The sequence below is a fragment of the Equus przewalskii genome, chromosome 10, assembly GCF_037783145.1.
Source record: "Equus przewalskii isolate Varuska chromosome 10, EquPr2, whole genome shotgun sequence".
Lineage (NCBI taxonomy): Eukaryota > Metazoa > Chordata > Mammalia > Perissodactyla > Equidae > Equus > Equus przewalskii.
This window is the reverse complement of record NC_091840.1, coordinates 20,798,304-20,818,599: the sequence shown is the minus strand read 5'-3', so window position 1 is coordinate 20,818,599 and position 20,296 is coordinate 20,798,304. Positions and strand designations below refer to the sequence as shown.

Here is a 20,296-nt window from a genome sequence, read left to right as displayed (position 1 = left end):
TCTTTCCACTATAGTGCATTGCCTCCCAGAAGCAAGAAGTTGGCACGGAAGCAGAAAGGATGAAGGGCAGAGCTGAGACAGAACTTACGATAGTGTGTGTGGTGGAGGGAGACAACAGAATGGGGGAACTAGATAGACAGAGCAAGCTCCCCCATCTGAGGTGGATCTTGGTCTGTCCGTAGGCTTGTGATGATCCCTAGGAGGTCCATGGATCCTGGATGAATCCAGATGGCAGCATACTGACTTCTCTCTGTTCTACAATCCGGGGCCCTCTGCTCTACCCAGACCCAGCACCCAGGCCCAAAGTCTGACTCTCCTTTGTGGCTCAGAGTTCTAAGTATCACATCTGAGCTGCCAGCCCAGGACGTCCTCTTCCAGGAAGCCTTTCTTGAGGTCCTAGGAGGCAGGACCCATTTCCTATAGCTCAAATCCCAACACAGAGGGTGCAAATGCACCCCACATCTACTATAAGGTCCGCTTCTGTGATCACCTCCCCCAGTTGGCTCTGGGACACGGACACAGAAAAAATCTACTCAGTCTCCAGGCTCTGTGGGTTCCCCAGGCCATCTGGACGATCCCCCTCTCCCTTACTCGCGCACATCTGTACCCAGGTGAAAATACAAGATGCAGGTGTCCTGGGGCTCACCAGGAAAGCCAGGCCCCAGCTCAGCTAGGCAGTGGCTCTTACCTCATTAACCCACAGCACAGAAGCCGTTTGGGCCACTTCATCGCTCCCTAAGGGAGGCGGTAGGATGCTGCACTCGGATGAGGCACGGGGCACCGCCAGTCAGTGAGGTTCCTTACCCAGCGGAGGACTGCAGTCACCACCCCCAATCTCTCCTCCAGAAAGCTGCGTGCCTGGGGCCCTGTCGCTTCCCATCCCTCAGAGACCGCCCCGGCATCGGGGACAGCCAGCCGGGACCCTCTAAACTTCCCCAGAGTTTAGTCCCACCTGCTAGATGCCTAGCGTCGGTGCGCAGAGCCGAGAGAGATGTCCTTGCTGTCCTCTGGGGTCCCCCAGTTTTGAGACGAGGGCACAGGACAGGTGGAAGGGGCTGCCTTGTTCTCCTGCGCTGCCCTCGAGGTCCTCAGAGTGGACCAGCGCGCGTCGCTGACTTACCTGCTGGGCAGAGACCGAGCTCGCCGCGCCACCTGCTCTCGCCGCGCTTCGGAGCTCAGCGGCTTCGGGCTGGCGGGGGACGGGGCGGGGCCCTGCTCGGGGGCGGGGCCTGGGAGGGGGAGCCGCGGTCGAGCCCCTCCCTGAGTCTCAGCCGGGTGGGGTGGGCCAGTCCGTCCAGGTGGGCAGAAAGGGTGGAGCATCCGGGCCACGGGGGAGGGTCTGGAGCTCTGGCCTTTCCGAGGCTGGGAAGTTAGGATGCCTGGGTCCTGAGACCTCACGGAATCCCCTCTTTCGGGCAGCCTTGCCCAGAAGCCCTGGAGGCAGTGGCTCCATGTGAAGATCCGTCATTGGAAAAAGAAAACCCAAGAACCTCTTCTTGCCTGAGTTCCCCCTTGCATCTGAACTCAAGAAAGCTCTCCCAGCCTGGCAAGGTGGGTGAGAGATAGAATACTCCCTCTAAAGCGAGGGTCACGCATCCAGCGGTCAGCTGGCTATGTATGGGCTCAGGCCACTGAGGGGACCATTAGGTGCCCAGGTCATCTTTATCCTCAATCCATCTCTCTCCCTGCAACACAGCTGCCCGCTCTGCCCCCAACACCAGCTCAGGTCCCTCAGCTGTCACTGTTTAGCCCTGGAATGACAGGCGTCCGGACTCCGTGCGTCCAGCTGCATTCAAGGCCATTGAGCTTAGCACCCCTAGGCCCCTGCCCCCCTCCCTCTGCCCCCAGTCGCTAATTTTATTGAGCTGTAAAAGGCACGTTCCTGGCAGGGGAGATAACAAGTGAAGGCAAAGTGGGGAGCAGATGGGCAGAAGAAGGGGCCCCTGGAGGTGGAGATGGGACAGGAGGGAGGAGAAGGGTGACTCCTGGAGCCAGGGCCAAGGGACACCAGAGATCAGGAGGAAGAAGGGCCCTAGGGAAGAGGGGAACACTCTGGGGGCATGGAGACCCAAAAGACTGGAACTGGAACTTCAGCCCCTAGTCGGACACGAGGTGGACTGAAGAAAGAAGATGCTGGGGGAGGGAGAGTGCACTATTTCCCATCTACCCTGAGGCAGGACCACTGATGTAGCAGGAGGGAAGCAGGTTAGATGGCAGGAAGGACTGCCATCCTGCTCTCAGATCTCTGCCCTAGCCCCCTCTCTTCCTCTTGAAGGTGACTCCTGCCTGCTGGGCCTCTTACTACAGAAATAGCCTTTCCCTGAAGAATCAACCTAGATCTTGCCTGTCTTTTTCTCTTTCTTTCCTGTTAAAATGAGAACAGAAAATTTAGGCCTTTACAACTCCCTCCACCCCCATGCCTACCTGAGCCCCACCCCTCGAATCCTGGCTCTCAGCCTCTCCCCAGCCCAGGGGAGATGACCTGGGGATTAAGAGAAGGTAGACAGCGGGGCATTGGGGTTGGAGCCTATTATGGGGTGGAGGGGGCAGGAAGGCCTCATTCGTGATGGCTCTCAAATCTAGACTTTTGATGTTCTCTCCAAATAAGGTTACATGAGAGCCATAAAGTGGGGTGTTAAAAAAAAACTTTTAACATTAAAAATATAGCACAAAGCAGATCAGTGGATGGGGGGTGGTGGGGTTACAATGGGAACAATGAAACTTTTGAGGGTGACAGCTATGTTCATTATCTTGACTGTGGAGGAGCATGCAAATGTTAAAACTTATCAAATTAGACACCATAAATATTTATGTACAGTTTATTTTATGTCAATTATACCTCAACAAATCTGTTTTTCAAATACCACATGTTGTCTACACCAATTTCCCATTTCTTTACTTTTAATTTATGGGGAGCCTCAAAAAATAGAAGTGGCCTTCGCAGGGAAGGAATATCGAGGGGCCGAGAGAAACTGGTGATTCCTAGTACAGTGTGGCCATTCTCCTGCCTCAGTCTCCCCTCCATCCAGTGCGTAGGAAAGGGTCTGTGTGGTGTGAGTGGGGTCTGGGGCTGAGATGTGGTCCTCCAGCTGCTTCACCAGGGTGGGGGCCCAAGCCCGCCTGGGCGCCCAGGGTTCCTCTGTACCTGGTCAGCATGGTGCCCCCAGCTGGTGACTCAGGCAGGAGGGGCCTGGACCCAGGCTTTGCCCAGGGGAAGATGGTGGCTGCTGCGGACTCTCCCGCCCCCTGCAGCCTGAGCTGAGCACTGCAGCGACAAGGTGGTCAGTCCAGGGAGAGGTCCGACAGGCTCTGGGCACAGTGCTGCAGGTAGTTGAAGTCAGGTACCGGGAAGGGCACGTGGGACCACTTCTTGGCCTGGACCCGCCCTCGCGGGGTCTCCAGCAGCATGCTGCGGACTTTGATCACTGGCAGCTTCACAGACTTGTAGATCATCTGCATACCCCAGGACTGGGGGTGGGACAGAGACGGCCGGGTGTGGGTCTCTGTCCTCAGACTGGGCTTCTCTCCTCAAGGTAGCGTCCATGAATGCAGGGCCTGTGCCTCCCACCTCAGACTGAGAGCTATCTCCCCCGTCACACTGTGGGCTCCCTAAGACAGGGAGTTGGACCACTCTCCTCAGACTGGGGGCTCCTAGGGGAGGGCTGTCTCCCCCATGCCAGTGGGGGCATCCTGATGTCCTGATGGCAGAGGCTGGGCCTCCTCTCTCAGACCGAGTCTTCTGAAGACTGGAGCTAAGAGCCATGGCCCCAGCACTTACCTCCCCACAGTTCCTGCAGCTAACGGCGCCCCCAGGCTTCCAGTCCTTGAACTCTCTGTCGATGACCACAGCCTTCGGGGAGACTTTGTAGTAGATCCTGGAGAGGAACGGGAGTGGCCACAGCCCTCATGGACCCTCCGAGCCCCAGATCTCATGCCTGCTTGCGGAGCCTCTGCCTGGGCCTTTCTACCTTTCAAGAGGCCCAGACACTTCCCAGGACCAGGAAATCTGATCTTCGAAAAGCTCTGCCTGCGCTGCCTCCATTGCACTCCCTTCTGCCCACGTTCAGGCCTCAGCACTACCCATCTGGGTGATTTCAACAGTCTCCCAAGAGATCTCCCTGCGCCATCCATCCTTCCATCCCATCTCATCCTTACTCCCAACCCCACGCCATCCTTCCGCCAGCTCATCTTCTAAAATGAGTGATCTTTTAGAGCGATCTCCTAAAAATGTAAATCTGGCCCTGACATTCCGTTGCTCAACATCCCTCCGGGAGCACTGAGTGCCTCCAGGACGAAGGCCCGACCTTCACGGTCCTCCACAGGCTCGGCTGTCTTCTTTCAGAATCTCATCCTTCACAGCCTTCTGCTCAGGTCAACCAGAATTATTCCTGTCGCATCAGCCCCGCCTATACTCATCTCACACTCCAGCCCGATCCACCTTGCCAGACCTAGCCGAAATGCTGCCTCCTCAAATGTGAGCCTGTATGAAGATCCTGGGCACAGTGGCCTGCACACGGTAGGTGCCTAATAAACACTGAACAAATGAATGCATGGAGGGAAGACAAGGGAAGCTTACCCTTTAGAGGACAGAGGAGGAGGGGCTGGCTCAGGGACAACTAGCCCCTCTTGATGTCTTCAGAGTAGGTAGGACCCAGGGGGCCAGCTTGTGGCCCCTCAGCATTTGGCTTCCTGAATTCCAGCTCTTGCTCAACCACATAGTTGCTGTGGGAGCTTGGGCAAGTCACTTAGCCTCTCTGAGCCTCTATTTCCTCATCTGTAGAATGCGATGGTGATAAAACCTGTCTGACCAGACTACTGTGAAAACGCTCTGTAAGTTCCCAAACCCTCCAAGCACCATCTGGATGGGAGGCATTCTTAGTCCCCCTGCACACCCCTCCCCCCTGTCATCCAGACAGCCCCTTCCATAGGTCTCACGAGAAGTTGGGGTTCACGTTGACGTGGTGGGTGCCCTCCACCTTCCGCAGGTCACTCCCATAGCCCACAGCCACCATGCAGTTGATGCAGAGGAGCTGCACCTCGTCCGCCAGGAACTGCCGCCGCTGGCTCTCCCGCTGGGCCACCTGGGCTGCCCGCTTGACCAGGGCTGCCTGCTGCAGATCCCGGATCTGGGGTGGGAGGGGACACTAGGCGTGATTGGGGCCCAAGAGACCCAACTCCAGGAATGCTCCCAGGGGACACAGAGCTCCCAAAGACCTCAGATCATTAGGACCCAGAAGAGACTTTCCTCGACCCTCCCTGGAGCTTTTAGAAACAGCTCTGGGGCTGGCCAGGCACCCGACTCGGCAGCCTGGGTTCGCAGGTTCCATTCCCGGGTGCGGACCTACACCACTCGTCAGCCATGTTGTGGCTGCAACCCACGTATGAAATAGAGAAAGATTGGCACAGATGTTAGCTCAGGGCTAACCTTCCTCAAGCAAAAAAAGAGGAAGATTGGCAACAGATGTTAGCTCAGGGCAAATGTTCCTCAACAACAACAAAAAAGGAAGCAACTCTGTGGAGAAAAATAATACAGGGGTGGGGCAAAGGTGGGGGCGGGGCAAGCTTTCTCATTGAATCTTTGGCCCTGCTTTGGAGGATTTTGTGCAAAGCTGATTCTTTGAGGCTAACACAAGGCATCATTAATAATTATGCTGGGACAACAGGAGTAAACAGGGACCATCCTGGGCAAGGGGACAATGGTGACCCTGCCTCACGGGAACTGATTCAAGTCCTGGTTCTGGGCTTATTTGTACATGTGTCTTGGTTTGTTTGCCCCCCCCCCACCCCCCGCCCCCCACCACCTGGCTCCAGAAAGGCTGTAAGGCGGCTCTCACAGATACACCAAGTATTTAGTAACAAGGATAAATTAAAAGCCCTGGACAAGGCCTGTTCCCAAGGCATCTGGAGAACAGCCATTGCCTTCCCTGGCAGCCCCACCCCTGGCCTCTACCCATCCATCCATTCACACCCTCCCCAGGTGGGCCAAGAGGGCCCTCAGAGGAAGAGGGGTGCGCATGTGTGTGCAATCAGAGAGCTTCCAGGCAGAGCGTCCTAAGCCCCTCTCCCTGCAGGGCGCACAGGCTGCCCACAGACCTTGGCCTGGTACTCAGCCTCATCCATCTCCTGCACAGCAGCCACTGCCCGTTCCATCAGAGCCTCCAGCTCCTCATTGGTCAGCTCCCGCCGCAGCTCCCGACTGTCCTCAGTTGCCACAAACGAGTACACACTCTGACCAGCCCGGGCACGGCCCCTTGCCTGGAGAGAGAGAGAAGGGAGGGGCCTGAGTGGGGCTGGTGTCCCACCCAGGATCCTTTGAGGGCTGTTGAGAGCGGGGTGGTTGGGCACCTGGACCATGGAGATCTCGTTGGTCAGGAGCCCATAGCGCACCACCACATTGCACTGGGGGATGTCCAGGCCCTCTTCCGCCACACTCGTGGCCACCAGGAGGTTCAGGGTGCCGACCCGGAACTTACGGATCACTTCTTGCTGTTCCCTCTGGGGATGGGGGAGGAGAAAGAGGATGGTGCATGAGGTGGGGTCAGGCCCACCCTCCTGCCAGCCCAGCCTCTTCTGGTTCAGCCCTTTGACTCACAATCTTGGCCCTTTCCCTAAGGACCCTGTGTCTCCACCTCTATCTCCAAGTACACCCCATCCCCACCCCAAGATCTTGCCCATTTTCCCAGGTGACCATCTAACCCCTCTCTCCCCTAGGGACTCCCTATGGGTCCCTGCCTCTCTATCCAGGAGCTCTCAGGACCTAGCCTTCTCCTGCAAGGGACCCCAGGCCCCTGATTCCCTGTCCCAAGGACATCATTCACCTCTTTTCCTGCAGCTCCCCAAGCCTCTGCCTTTCTGCCCCCAGGGAACCCCAGACTAGGGGGACCTTCAAAACTGGGGATTTCAGTGTCCATCTCTCTCCCCCAGCTCTCTGCCCTCTGCCTGGGGATAATCAGCCTCCTGTCTCTCTGTGAAGACCCCAATCCATCCCCTTTTCCCCTAGGGAGCCCCCCAGCCTCAGCTCCTTTCCCCAAAGCCCACACCTGGGTCATATGGGTGCTCTGGCTGCTGTTCCCAGCCCCAATCAGTGTCTGGGCCTGGATGTCCACTGTCTGCAGGCCAGGCTGGTGCTGCAGCCAGAGCAGGAGGGAGCGAGCGCTCTGGCGGGTTCGGGTGAAGATGATGCCCCGGGGGTTCTCGTTCCTGAACTGCTTCTTAAGGATCTGTTCCAGCTTCTCCAGTTTAGGGTTCTCTGGGCCACAAGTTGCCAGGCGGGCCAGCTCATTCTTGTGCTCTGCCAGAAAAGCCCAAAACAGGGACAGGACTCAGGCCTGGAGATGAGATGGGATGGGATGGGATGGGATGGGGTGGGGTGGGGTGGGGGTTGGATGGGATGGGGTGGGCAGGGCAGGGCAGGGCAGGGCAGGGTGTGTGCTCACAGGGATAGGATTGCAGGAGTACAGAGGGGGACCGAGGATAACTGCTCCTGCCTAATTCCCCTTGAGCAGCACCAAGAGCACATTGAAGGACACCCTATGCCTGCGCAGCCTCAAGGCCAGCCAGCCTTACACCAGGGGCCTACCGTAGAGGACTTTTTGCCCACATACCTCAGGCCAACACTCCTCTTCCACCTAAGTACCAGGATGACCCTTGACCTTTTCATGTTGACCTCAGCTACCCAAGACTGACTCCACCTCAGGTCTCTTCAGAAAGATCCTTGCCCCCCCCAAACCCCTTGTGCTAGGGCCTCTAGCCTTAAATTTCATCTCTGGCCACCTCATGTCCCAGTTCAAAGATACCACACACCCCAGACTTTCAGGGACAGTCCCAATTAAATGGTTTAAAAAAAATCTTTGTCAATAACATGAATTAGTTTTTACATCTATGCAAACCTTCACAAATAAGGGCATACATCTTTTGTCATATCCACAGCTTTGACTTTAGGTTAGAAAAATAGGGCGCCTGTACCCTCACTGGTACCTTCCAAATCCGTGTTGGCGCCCGGTTCTCACCCCTCCCGCCTCCCCGAGAGCCTCACCATCGAACAGCGCCAGCAGCCAGCGCTCGGCATCCAGGACCTGCGTCTTAGTGGCACGCTCCCAGTCGTAGAAATCCTGCAGCGTGGCCAGGGCGTCCACGGCGCGCACCGTGTCGTGGATGAGCAGCGCGTCGTTGTAGCGCCGCAGGTGCAGCGCGTACACCCGCCGCTGCTGGAGCCCCGCCGCAGCCGCTGCGGGCGGCACGGGCGCAAGGGCTGAGTGGCCACGCCCCTCCAAGGTCCGCCCCCACCTAGGCTCCGCCCCCAGGCAGGCCCGGTCCACAGCGCCCCCACAGCCGCCTCGCCCTCCGCCCGGGCAGCCCCTCTCACCAGTCTGGCTCAGCTCCACCACCTGCTGCTCGTACATCTGCGTCCCGAAGTCCCGGCTCAACTCGGGCATCTCCAGATGGTCGTGGACTTGGTCCATGAGATTCTTCAGCTTGTCCCCAAATGGGTCCTGGAGAGAAGAGTGCAGGGATTCCCATACACCTCAGGGGAATGGGCACCCAGTGGGGGCGCTGATCTCCACGGGAAGCCGCGCCGCTACTGGCTACTGCCGTCACGTCGGTGTTGGAGAGCAGGGAGCTCCTGGCTGGAGGCAGGGGTCAGGTTCCTGTACCGCTCCTGCTCTGTCTGCACCTCCTATGTCCCCTTGACCTCTGGCCTGAGCACTGTGAGGTCTAGTCCTTGCCCAGCCCTGTCCTAGCAGACACCAGGCAGTGTTAGCATGGCAGGAGAGAGCTCCTAACAGCCTTGGCACAGAGAGCCCCAGCTTTATGGTTTGCAAAGCACTCTACAGTGTGCCCAGGGTTTTGACAGATGCTCACGGTGGCATGTGAGTCAAATCAAACAGAGGCTGTGGGCATGGGCTGCATGTGCCCCATTTCACAGAAAGGAGAAATGGAGGCTCAGATACATAAGCAAGTAACCTGAAGTCACAGAGCTCCTGAGGGTACAGTCAGGGCTCAACCCTGGGGGCCCTAATTTCACACCAGACCCCACCTCCACCCTGTGCCCATCCCTTCACACACCTGGCTGCGCCTTTGGCAGACATCATACTGTTTGCAGGGCTGGGGGCTGTGTTCCTGCAGCTGGGGGCGGTGGTTCTGGGGTGACATGATGCGCCACGTGTCCAGATTGGCACAGAGCTGGGGCAACAGAGAGGGGCTCATTGGAATGGAGGGGGTCCCGTGGGGACAATGGGCAGAGCTCTGGGGCAGGATGGGTCCAGCTGAGGCAGGGCCATTGGGAGTGGGGATTCATATATTCAACAAATATTTATTGCCCGCCCTCTCTGTCCTGGTGCTGGTGTCTAGGTACTGGGGAGACAGAGCATCTTAGACTGGAGTTGAGGAGACAGAGGATAAACCATGAAGAGTAACAGAATGAGAGAATTTTAGTGTTAACGAGCTCTGAAAAGAATGAAATTGGATGGTACGATAGAGTGCAGGGGGGTGATCAGGGAAGATCAGGGAGAGGTGACATTTAAGCTGTTCCCTGAATAACAAGAAGGAGCCGGAAAGGTAAAGTGCAGGGGGAAGAGCATTCAGGGCAAAAGGAATGGCAAGTGGAAAGGGAGAACAGCCAGGCTGAGACGCTGGAGATACAGAGAGAAGGCCAGTGTCATGGGAGTGAGGGCAAAGGGGGAAGAAGTGAGGCTGGAGAGGCAGGCAGGGGCGAGGTCACAGGGAACTTTGTAAGGCAGAGTAGAGAGCTGGCAGTTTATCCTAAGTACAGTGAGAAGCTACTGGAGCCTGGAGCTTAGGTGAGGAAGGGGCCCGTCCCTGCCTGAGGGAGCCTGGTAGGGCTGGTGGGCATGGGGTAGGGCAGGCCAGGGAGGTCCTAGGGGGTCAGGTTGGGGGAGGGTCGCAGGGACCAAGCTGACCTGCAGGATGTGGTCAATGGCCCCCTCGAGCTTGGAGGCCCCGCCAGTGCCTGGGGAAGCTGTGAGACCCAGCACCTGGGGCAAGGGCAGTGTCCTCTGGAGTTTATGCTCTAGGTACCGGCTCAGGATGATGTTGTAGACAGTGTCTTTGTGCGTGTGGTGACACTCGTCCACCACAAGCAGGGAGAAGGCTGGGAGCACAAGGGGAGAAGACTGTGACCCACAGACCCTTCCCCCCCCCCGATAAGTTTCGTTTCATGTATTCCCCACAACTCATCTACGAACTCCTTCCTCCTTTCACAACTTGCAGCCAGTCCCCAGAGAATGGGCCAGGCAGGGATAATTTATCTCCATTTTAGAGATTAGTAAACTGAGGCTCAGCCGGGGGACGGGACTCACCCAAGATCCTGCACTGTAGCCAGGTCTGTTTCTACTAGGGTGTATGCTGGAGTTTGGTGAATGGGGAACCCCTCACATCTCTACTACAAGTGCCCTGGGGGTGGCAGGCAGGGGAGCCTCAGGTGCACACCCTTTCCCCCTGCCCACAGCCCTCACCATTGAGCTCCACGTGCTCCTCTTCCTCAGAGCTTGTCAGCGCCATCTGCAGCAGCTCAGCTGTGCAGATGAGCAGGTCATGGTGCCGGGCCAGGTGGCCAAAGCCAGCTCGTGGCCCCATGTCCCCACTCAGGGTTGTGATGGTCCAGCGTTTGTCCAGCATCCGGCTGAACTCCTCACAATGCTGGGTCACCAGGTGCACCTGGGGATGGAAAATGAGATGGGGAGAAGCAGCTGCATCAGGGGCAAGTGGGGTTGGGGGAGGCAAGGACCGGAATGGGTGAAGATAGGTGAGCTTAGAGTTGGCCACAGCAGCTCTGGAGTTCTGTCTTGAGGCACCCGTGGAGCTAAGACCCCACTGAGGGGAGGGCAAACCACTCACCCTGTTGACCAATACAACCACCTTGGCTCCATCCACAGTCTCCAGATGCCTCTTGGCCACATAAGCAGCTGCCCGCGTCTTCCCAGTACCCGTGGGCAGCCATATGATGATATTCTTGCCCTCCAGGGCAGGCATAATCACCTCCCACTGGTAGGGTCGCAGCTCCATTCTGGGAATGGCAGGGGATTCAGACCGCCAGGCCCCACACCCCTCCCTACTCCCGGCCAGCCCAGTCCGGTACAGAGAGCTCTCTTTGCCCAGGACTCTAACCTGCCTGAGGGAGGTGGGGCAGGGCACCGCAGGGACCCACCAGGAGCCTGATCTGGCCAAGAGGGGAGACAGGAGTAACAGAGACTACACCGGCCCCCTGCCCAGCCAGGTCTCACCTGCACCACCTGCGGAGGGCAGCCCCCCTGGGTTTGCTTGGTTTATTTAGCCCAGCCCGGATGCCGCTGGGCTCTGCTGAGATCGAAAATGGAAAGCGAAACTTAGGGGAGGAGCCAGCCCAGCCGGAGCTTGGCTTCAGGAATCTCCCTTCCCTGCCCCGCAGAAAAAACTCCTTGTGCACACTTTGGCAAGGGGACAGAAACACTGACAGTAAAGTCGAGTCTCCACACCCCCACCCCTGCCCCTTCTGGAGTCAGCTGTAACCGTGTCCACCCAGGCAGAGGCAGCCAGGTAGAGATTCTGACCCCCGCCACCCTGGAACCTGGAGTAGGAGCAGGGACAAGCAGGGGGCTGCAGCCAGGCAGGTCCCATCACCCCAGGGGCCCGGGACTAGGCATGAGGCTTGCTGCACCAGGTTGAGGGGGGGTGTCCCAGCACCACTGGGGGCTTTACAGGCTCCAGCCTGCAGGAGGTACTGGTCAGGGTCAGCCTGCTATGTCCGAGGACTCTACCCAAGGAACAACTACACAGAAGAAAAAAAGAGCTTTATTGTTCCCTCCAAAGGATTAATGCCAGGAAATGAATGGTCCCCACGGCCCCCACCCCTGGGGGACAGACAGAACAGTGCAGGGCGGGCAAGGCGTGGTCCCTCCAGTTCAGGTTGAACTTCCAATCTTGAAGCCCCCTCACTCAAACTAAAATTGGCAGTCCTGCCCCTGGGGAAACAGCGACCAGGGCCACGCCCTGGCCTCCCAGTCTCCAGAGCTCCACAGGGACCAGGCCTGGGGACCACCAGCCACTCTAGCGGGGCTGGGTCTCAGACCCATAAGACCTCTCCCCAAGGTCAGACACAATGAAGGGTGGGACAGAGCTGCAGGCTTTGGGTGCCTGAGGGTCCCGAAAGGGCTGCAGGGCCCCTGGCTGGAACGTGTCAAGCTGAGAGGGCCCTGGGCGCCAGCTCAGAGCCTGAGGTGGAGATGTCCCAGTGAAGGTGGTCCAAAGTGGACTACTTGTCGATGAGCCCCCCCTCCTTGAGCTTGAAGTAGAAGAACTTCTCCAGGGCACTGGCGCAGCGGCAGTACTCGCTGTCCGGGGGGTTGTACTCGCGGCAGTTGGCGATGACCCGCTGCAGGTCAGCCACAAAGAGCTTCCGTGTCACATAGTAGCGGCTGCGCAGCCGCTCCGTCATGGTCTTCAGGTCTGGGCAGCAGGAGAGAACGGGCACGCCTTGAAGAGACTGAGGAGAGCGGGGCTGCCCGCCGGGGTGGGTCACCGGGGCCTGTGTGGCCCAGTGAAGGCAGGAGCAGGAGTCGATTTGGGGGCAGAAGTGGAAGGAGGGGATCAAATGGAGCGTCCTCACCGATGGGGAAGCGGATGACCTCGTAGTAGTCTGGGGCCTCCGACTTCTTCACGGGCTCCATGAAGGGCCAGGCACTGGGGTGTGACTGGAGAGGAGAGCCAAGCTGGGGCCAGGCCCACCCTGCCCCATGCCCAGCTCGTGACTGCCACCCACCCCACACTAGGCCATAAAGCCACAGCCACTGGCGCAGGGCCCCCCAGAAGGGAACCTGGTCTCCCCACCTTGATCTGGGCCAGCAGGTTTTTGAGGGTTGTATAGAGCTGGTCAGGGTCCTTCAGCTCCTTCCTGGGGTGAGAGATGCCAAGTCTGCGGCTCCTGATCCCTGTGCCTCCCCCAACACCCTCTCCCGCCACACAACACTCACCCCTTCTCCTTCCCAAGCGGCTTCCAGCCCGTCTCTCCTGCAAAGCGGGCAGTGGGGAGAACATCCCTAAGAAAGCCTGATACACCCCAAGCAGCGCACCCTGCTCCCCCCACCAAAACCCCTGCTCACGGATGCCAGGGACGCTCTCCACAGGGATCTGCCTCACGCCTTCCTTGAAGCAGCTGAGCCCAGGATAGACCTTTCGGATCTGGGCCTGTTTGCGCTCAATCAGCTTCTTGATGATCTGAGGAAAGGAAGGGTCTGAGGGGGAACCCGGCCCCAGCCACAACCCTCCCAGGGCCACTGCCAGGTCCTGCCCCTCCCCTCCTAACTTCTCCAAGAGGCAGAGCAAGAAGCAAGATCTTGGCCCGTCCCCACCTCACACACGCACATGTGGCACCCATCCACATGTGTGTTCACCCCGACTTGTACATTCACGAAAAGCCCCATGGACAAGTCCAAGAGTGTGCGCACGCCCACACACACTCACACACACACACACACACACACACAACCTCCTTCTGCTTCTTGATGATGTGGGACAGCTCCGTGTAGGGGATCCGAGGATTGAGCTCACACTCCATCAGTGTTGCACCCTCGTAGTCCTTGATATAACCCAGGTAGCGGCTCTTGGGCACCTTGATGTCCTTGGAGAAGCCCTAGGGAGGGGACAGTTATGGCCCAATCCATCAGCAAGGCTTTTCCAGCTTCAACGGGCCCCCCCGCAGAAGCACCTGAGGGGCAGGGCATGCCATGTCCCCTCTTCCCAATTCCTGGACCCCCTATGGTACCCAGCACAGAGCTCTGCACTGTGCAGCCTCGATTACTCTGTCCCTGGAAAGGTTCCAGGTCAGCTGCCCCTCCCGACTCACCCCTGGGAGTCTCCGGATTCTTCCCGCCTGCCCTACTGCCCGACAGGACCCTGTGCTTCACTGGGGCAGCAGCAGTGGGAGGGAGACGGGCATGAAGGACTTCCCCACAGGTGCTGAATGGAACAGGGGACACGAAGGGACTCCCACTGCATCCACACCAGGGGGCTGGACAGAATGACCCACAGACCCTGGCAGAGGGCGGGGGCGGGGTGAGGGTCACCTGCTTTTTAAAGTAGCCGATGGCGTACTCGTCGGCGTAGGTGAGGAAGTAGAGAATGTTGTGTTTGATGTGATACTCCTTCAGGTGGTTCATGAGGTGAGTCCCATAGCCCTGGGGGGAGGGCAGCAGGGCTCAGCAGGGGGCGCGGGCCCAGCACTGGAGGGGTCTCAGGAGGGCCCAGAGCAGAGGGGGCGGACTGGACGGGAGGTGGGGGGGGCAGCGGGTCCAGGGCAGCTAGGAGGAAAGGCGGCCAGCGGAGGAAGAGGAGCTTATGCGGAGAAGAGTGGAGGACCCCGGATTTCTAAGCACCTCTTCTGGGCCAGGTGTGGTGCTTCACAGACCACTTCTCACATTACCCCAAGAGGCAGGTATCACTACCCCCACGCGACAGTAAAACCCAAAACTCAGCAACGTAGGAAATGGTCAGACGGCCAGCCACGGCAGGGCCAGGATCCAAACCCAACCAGGAAGCTCTTGTCCCCAGGCCACTGATTCCCAGTCCCTGAGCCTCAGAACTGGGGGAAAGGCCAAGGGGAACGACAAGGCCCTGCTCATCGCAGCGTCTGAACCCTGCAGAGACACTGTCTCCCACACACGCCAGGACCAGTGAGGCAGCAGCAGACCTGGGTTAGGTTCAAAAGAGAACAAGGGACCCGACTAGTGAGTCCGTTGTGATGATTAAAGGGCAGAAACCAGGACTAGCACCCAGCGCAGGGCTACTATAAAAAGGACTAACTCCCCAACGTACGCGAAGGTTCTGGTGATGAAAGAAATGTGGGACCATTTGAGCGTGGCTGCTTCTTGGGATCCATTCGCCAACAGGTGTTGCCTTAATCCAGTTACCAAACTACAACTGCCACCTGGTGGGGGTGTGAGGAACTGTCTGGCCATTAACAGGAGGTTTGAGAGCCTGCTGTTCTGACCTGATCCAAACTCAGAAGCAGGTGGTGGGATGGGGCTAGGGCCACAGGCATGCGCTCACCTTGACCTGCTCATTGGAGGTGACAGCACAGAAGACAATCTCCGTGAAGCCCTGGGTGGGAAACATGCGGAAGCAGATCCCACCAATGACCCGCCCGTCCTTGATCAAGGCCAGAGTCTTATGCTTCCTGAGGGGAGAGGGGACAGGTCAGGGCTGTGACCTGTCCCCTAAATGCTCCCCAGTCCCCACGGCCCTGGGGGCCTGAGCTGTACGCAGTGCTGGGAACTGAGGAGCAAGAATTCCCAAAGGTTGGAGGAAGAGGCCAGGGAGAAATGGGGAGGCCAAGGAGGAGAGGCGCCTGGGTGTGGTGCCCTGGGGTTTGGGCTCTGCCAGGGACGCACGGGTCAAAGACGAGGCGGGCGATATACTCCTTGGGCATGCGCGGCAGCTGGTGGGAGAAGACATTCTGCAGCCCCACAAGCCAGAGCAACACCCGCCGGTTGGCCTTGGGCGTCAGCGAGTTGCCGATGACATGGAACTCGATGATGCCGCGGCGCTCCTCCAGGCGGGCTGTCTCGTCCCGGGCTGCGTTGGCTGACAGCAGGCTCGTCTGGATACCAGAGGAGGGGTGGTGAGCTAGGGTCTTGGTGGGTGAGGCCCCCTTCCCCGCATCAGTTAGCAAGCCAGGCTGCCCACCTCGGGCCCCAGCATGGCGGCAGGGTCAGTGATGGTGAGCATGACCTCGTTGACCAGCTCCATGGGAATGTCGCCCATCACACGGAGCCGCTTGGCATCCTCCAGGGTCAGGTTCTCTGGGAGCTTCCTCTTCTCGCCTGCTGGGGAGGTTGGCAAGGTCTCCCAAGGATGGGGAGAGAGGTCGGGGGAGGGGTGAATGAGGAGCAGATGTCAGGGGTCAAGTACCCACCTGGCATGGGCTCAGCCCCTCCAGAATCCAGACTCAAGGAGCTGTTGCTGCTCCCACCCATGGTGGGGCTGAAGATGGGGGCACTGGGAACAACAGCTGCGCTGACTGTAGCTGAGAGACAGAGAGAAAAATCAGCAGACGGGGTCAAAGGTGTTGGTGGGTCCTGAAAGGGATCCGGGCCCTCCAACCCCTGGGTGAGCCGTCCTGCACTTCCTCACTGCTACCACTCACAACCCGTCTTCCACAGCGGGGGCTGAGCTCAGTCAGGAAGGCCAAGCAGAGATCCTGCAGGGCCTGCTGTGGTACATACCTGGCCGGGGCACCAGCTGGGTCCCCTCTGAGGGCGGCATGGTGAAGCCCGATTCCCAGATCGGAGAGTTTGCCCCATAGATCTCCTCCTCCAGCATGGACAGGAATCTGTGGGGAGGGTAGGTCTGTCTCACAACTCTGTTCTCCAACCAAGGGAGCAGCCTGGGCCAGACACCAGAGGGACTGGAGGCGGGTCAAAGAGACAGACCCCGCTCTCAGGGAACTGGGAAGCTAAAAATGTAGACAGCCTCTGCCTTGAGACTAGGGGCAGGCACAGCCCCCTGCCTTCTAGGAGTCTGTAGTCACAGGTAGGACAGGACAATCCAGGACAGAGATCAGAGGACCAGTTTCCCACGGTGGACAGCAGAGGGAGACAGGGTCTGAACTGACGCTGTCCTGTGCTGTGTGGTCAGGCAGGGCACCACGTCACCCTGGGTCTCAGGATCAAAATGGGGCTCAGAATCCACCCCTCCTGCCACCTCTTGTTCCCACCTGGTGGCAGAAGAGGAGCGCCAGAGGGCCAGGATTAGTCAGCACAGGCTTCTTGAACTGGGTAGCTACAAGCCAGGCTTAAAACGAAAGGAAGGTGTGGCAAAACAGAGGAAAATCTTACAGAAAGGACTAGAACAGGGATGGAAATAGGTTCCACCTCAAGTGGTAAGCTCTGGTTTCTTGGAGTACTGTGGTGGGAAGGATTCTGAGGCTGTGTCCAGGCCCCGTGGGAAATAATTAGTAACATCTACCAGGGTGTGGGCAGGGGTAGTGTTAGCACTCGGGCCATGTACCTGCCATCCCCAGACTAGTACACGCAAAGGCAAATGCTAGCAAGGTGCGTCTGGGCCATGGGCAAGTCTGCCAGGTAGACGCCCAGATCCCAGAAGGCTCATGGAGGGAGAGGAGGGACCAATCCAGGAAGCCTTCCTGGAAAAAAGGGGACAACAGGGAGGATGTGAAGTTGGGGCAAAAACCTGATAGGCCAGAACGAGCCTTACTTGGGGAAGTGGGTGAGGATGAGGGTCCTCTTCTCGGGCACCAGCTTGTCTTTCTCCACCCGGAACTTCTCCAGCAGCTGCCGCCGGGTCACAGTGAAGATGGAGCGGAGAAGGCTTCGCCCAAAGACGTGAGTGGTCTCGTAGCGGGGGAGGCTATCGCAGCTCTGGGGCACATGGCAGTAACAGAGCCATCTGTGGGGAGTGGGGAGGTGGTGAGAGTGGAAACCACTGAACCCAGGTTATGCCTATGAGCCTCCCCCGCTGCTATCCCTGGCTGGGCCTACCTGGTATAGTTGACCTTGTAGGTAGCCACGTCCTCGGCCTGAGACCTCTGCCGAAACTGGGCAGGCGTCTCAAGCTTCCAGTAGTTAAGGCAGAGCAGGAACATCTTTGAGAGCTCGAACATCGTCTGCCGCTCCCGCGGAGCCAGGTGACTAAACTTGTACTGCACAAAGTTCAGCACACCCTGAGAAGGGGCAGGCAGAGACAAAACCAGGAAGGAGGGGTGAGCAGCCAGCTGGGTTCTTATCCAAAAACAGGTGTTTCCCAAGGGCAAGGGCCAGGCTCTCCACTCACTCTGGGGCTCTCTGTGAAGAGAAACTGTGCCCTCTCCCCACTCCCATGCCCACCCTGAGGTTAGTGCAAAATGTCCTCTCTTCCTGAACCTCTCCCCTGTTCTCAGCTTGAGGATGGAGAACACAGCCTCCCCACTCTTCCAAGATGCCCCCAGTTCTCTTACCACCTTCCTCATCCCACCTGCTCAATATTAGGCTTCTCAAATGGGGGGCTGCCCAGGGAGCCCTCCACCACAGGCCGGGTCATCTGCAGGATGCATTTCCGCAGGAGCTGGAGGAAGAGGAACAGGGAGGAGCGGAGGTCAGCAGAGCTCAGAGCTGCAGATGCCCCCAGCCTCGCCTCCTTCGCTCACTCACACTCCCGGAGGAAGCTCACCTTGAAGAGGTAGAAATAGACCTGTTTAGTGTCTGTGTCCTCCTCCTTGTGAACAGACATGAACAGATTCTCCACGTCCACCACCATCCCCAGAAGCCGGTTAATCTCATCCTCTGACACATTCTCCAGGTGGGACACATGGTCAGCTACAAGGACAGATGGCAGCAGAGGGAAGAAGGAACAGAAGAGATCAACAGGGCTTCCTGCCTCCCTACATTGCCAGCCAAGATTCACCTTCAGTCCCTCCAACCAGGGTGACCAGCAACGAGACTGACTGCTCCTGCGTCAGCCCTTGGGTGGCCTCTTGTCTCTTCTGGGCTGGCAAATTTCCTTTCTCCTCCCTGGGGGATACACGCTCCCAACCCAATCCCTCCTTAGGAGGAATCTTTGGTTTTTCAGAGGTGAAGCTCTGTGACACTTAAGTCATCCTGTCCAAGCAGGACCCAGCACCTGCCCACCCTCCCCAGCTCCAAGGGCACTACCTGCCTTACCCAAGGGGTGTTCACAGCTGCGGCACAGCTCGCTGAGGTTGGCAGCTGGCTGCTGCAGGTCCATGCGAGGAGCAGTCGGGGGCTTGGGGTTTTTCCAGCCATTACACTTGCAGGTTTCATTGGCCTGGAGGCAGAAGGATCAGTCAATAACCCTGTATCCCGGGACGAGGAGCCGCTCCCCAGCCAGAGCTTTGCCACCCTTCCCACCCGAGCCCTAGGATGCCCCAAGCCCCGCCCCTTCTCACCCCAGGCCCCGCCCCCACCTTGCAAGCCGAGAAGACCCCTAGCTTCTCAAGCTTCTTGGCGCGCGGCAGTCCCCGGACTTGCGCCTTCCTCTGGCTGGCGCGCTGCTGCTGGCTCAGGCCAGGTCGAGCCGGATCCCCCCCGCTCCCGGTCCCCCCACTTCCTACCCCGGGCCCCCCCGTCCCTGTGCTCCCGGCTGGGGCTGCAGCTGGGGCGGGGGCTGGTGCCGGAGTGGGAGCCGGAGTCGGGGCCGAAGCCGGGCTAGGGGCAGGAGTCGGAGTTGGGGCCGGGGCTGGAGACTGAAGGGTACGGGGCTGTACGGCCGGAGCCGGGGTCGACGCCTGGGAAGGTTCCGCCATGGCCTCCCCCGCAGCGGAGCGCAGCGCGGCGCGGCGCTCCCAGCCCTAGGGCCGCATGGGCAACGGGCGCACAGTGCGCAGGCGTCGCTGTCCCGGAGTATGATGGGAGTTGTAGTCTTCCACCGCCGGTCTCTTCGCCTCCAGCTTCCAGACTTTTCTGCCCTTTTGGTCCCAGACAACCAAGCAAGGCCCGAGTTAACACTCCAGATTGACCCCTCCTCACTTCTAGTCCCTCTTGAAGGCTTCCGACAGAGTCCAGATCGCTGTCTCCCTGGGGACAAGGAGAAGCGTCCCGGAAAACGGGCTTCTTTTTGGGGGAATCTTGGGTTCTGCCCACCTCCCGAGCCCGAGGGTGGAAGTGCAGGCCTGGGGCCTGAGGTGGCGTTAGCTCCTGTCACATCTCCCTCCCACTCCTACCCGACCCTGTCCCACATGTCCCCGGACACAGAATTGCAGCTACAGTGGAGATTAAGTAGCAACAGTTCTATTTCTTGACCTGTGAAGTGGTTTCACGGGTGTGCTCTTTTCGCGATAATTCAGCTGTACCCTTCTGTGCACTTTTCTGTATGTACATTACATTTCAACAAAAAGGGTTTATTATAAAAGCCCTGAAAGCCAAAGGCTACCGAGGTGGGGTTGAGGTAGAGGCAGAGGAGGGCAGAAGCTTTCCTGCGTCTGGGAAGGCTCTCCTCCCACAGTGTGGGCACCGCGAGGGCAGGGCCCGTCTTCATCTCTGTGGTCCCAGAACCCAGTCCTGAGCCTGGCACAGAAGGCCCAGGGTGGATGAATGAAGGAAACCGAGGAAGACGCATTCACTTCCCCATCCCCGTGTGTCACAGGATTGTGCATGGTCAGAGAACGGCATCACACTCGGATGGCTCTGTTCAGGGGACAATCCTTGCCCCCAGGCCTGATTCCTGGAAGAGCAAGAACAGGGAGACTCAATCTCATATCCGCTCTGTGCTGGTGACCACTCCAGGGTCGCGCTCACACACGTCCAGTCTCGTTTAGTCGGTCCAGTTGGGTCACGGCCCAGGGCCGCCT

At 58.6% G+C, this 20,296-nt stretch overlaps 3 protein-coding genes across 8 annotated transcripts in view; all 3 read right to left on the bottom strand.

The window, feature by feature from the left end:
- LOC103550372 (zinc finger protein 385C) overlaps positions 1 to 1,396 on the bottom strand; it is a 51,541-nt gene extending 50,145 nt beyond the window's left edge. Inside the window, exon 1 of one of the 4 annotated variants that reach the window (XM_070561929.1) lies at positions 1,121 to 1,396. The gene's annotated coding sequence lies outside the window, so the exon portion shown is untranslated. Of the gene's footprint in view, positions 1 to 952 lie in introns of all 4 variants that reach the window. The other 3 variants (XM_070561935.1, XM_070561930.1, XM_070561936.1) reach the window with 3 other exon arrangements.
- A 1,409-nt stretch (positions 1,397 to 2,805) lies between these two features.
- Positions 2,806 to 11,362, bottom strand: DHX58 (DExH-box helicase 58). Of its 2 annotated transcripts, none has more exons than XR_011523350.1 (13): positions 11,244 to 11,359; positions 10,858 to 11,026; positions 10,476 to 10,677; positions 9,921 to 10,111; positions 9,067 to 9,183; positions 8,366 to 8,492; positions 8,036 to 8,227; positions 7,041 to 7,291; positions 6,346 to 6,495; positions 6,094 to 6,255; positions 4,577 to 5,126; positions 3,779 to 3,875; positions 2,806 to 3,468 (listed from the first exon to the last, which is right to left on the bottom strand). XR_011523350.1 is itself a non-coding variant. In XM_070561915.1 (13 exons), exons 2-13 carry the CDS (start codon positions 11,023 to 11,025, stop codon positions 3,283 to 3,285), a joined length of 2,034 nt encoding a protein of 677 aa, XP_070418016.1. In that variant the 5' UTR covers position 11,026; positions 11,244 to 11,362; the 3' UTR covers positions 2,806 to 3,282. The 2 variants fall into 2 exon arrangements, 1 of the variants encoding a protein (XP_070418016.1); XM_070561915.1 differs by having other exon boundaries at positions 4,936 to 5,126; positions 11,244 to 11,362.
- A 412-nt stretch (positions 11,363 to 11,774) lies between these two features.
- KAT2A (lysine acetyltransferase 2A) lies at positions 11,775 to 19,820 on the bottom strand. 2 transcript variants are annotated; one of them, XM_070561914.1, is made up of 18 exons: positions 18,914 to 19,820; positions 18,651 to 18,774; positions 18,160 to 18,305; positions 17,965 to 18,054; positions 17,493 to 17,674; positions 17,209 to 17,400; positions 16,218 to 16,324; positions 15,908 to 16,018; positions 15,679 to 15,815; positions 15,384 to 15,592; positions 15,043 to 15,169; positions 14,061 to 14,171; positions 13,484 to 13,627; positions 13,098 to 13,212; positions 12,969 to 13,005; positions 12,826 to 12,889; positions 12,605 to 12,689; positions 11,775 to 12,444 (listed from the first exon to the last, which is right to left on the bottom strand). In XM_070561914.1, the coding sequence occupies exons 1-18, from the start codon at positions 19,250 to 19,252 to the stop codon at positions 12,251 to 12,253; spliced, it is 2,514 nt and encodes an 837-aa protein (XP_070418015.1). In that variant the 5' UTR covers positions 19,253 to 19,820; the 3' UTR covers positions 11,775 to 12,250. The 2 variants fall into 2 exon arrangements, with proteins under 2 accessions (XP_070418015.1, XP_070418014.1); XM_070561913.1 differs by having other exon boundaries at positions 15,679 to 15,818; positions 18,914 to 19,341.
- Positions 19,821 to 20,296: the final 476 nt, after the last annotated feature.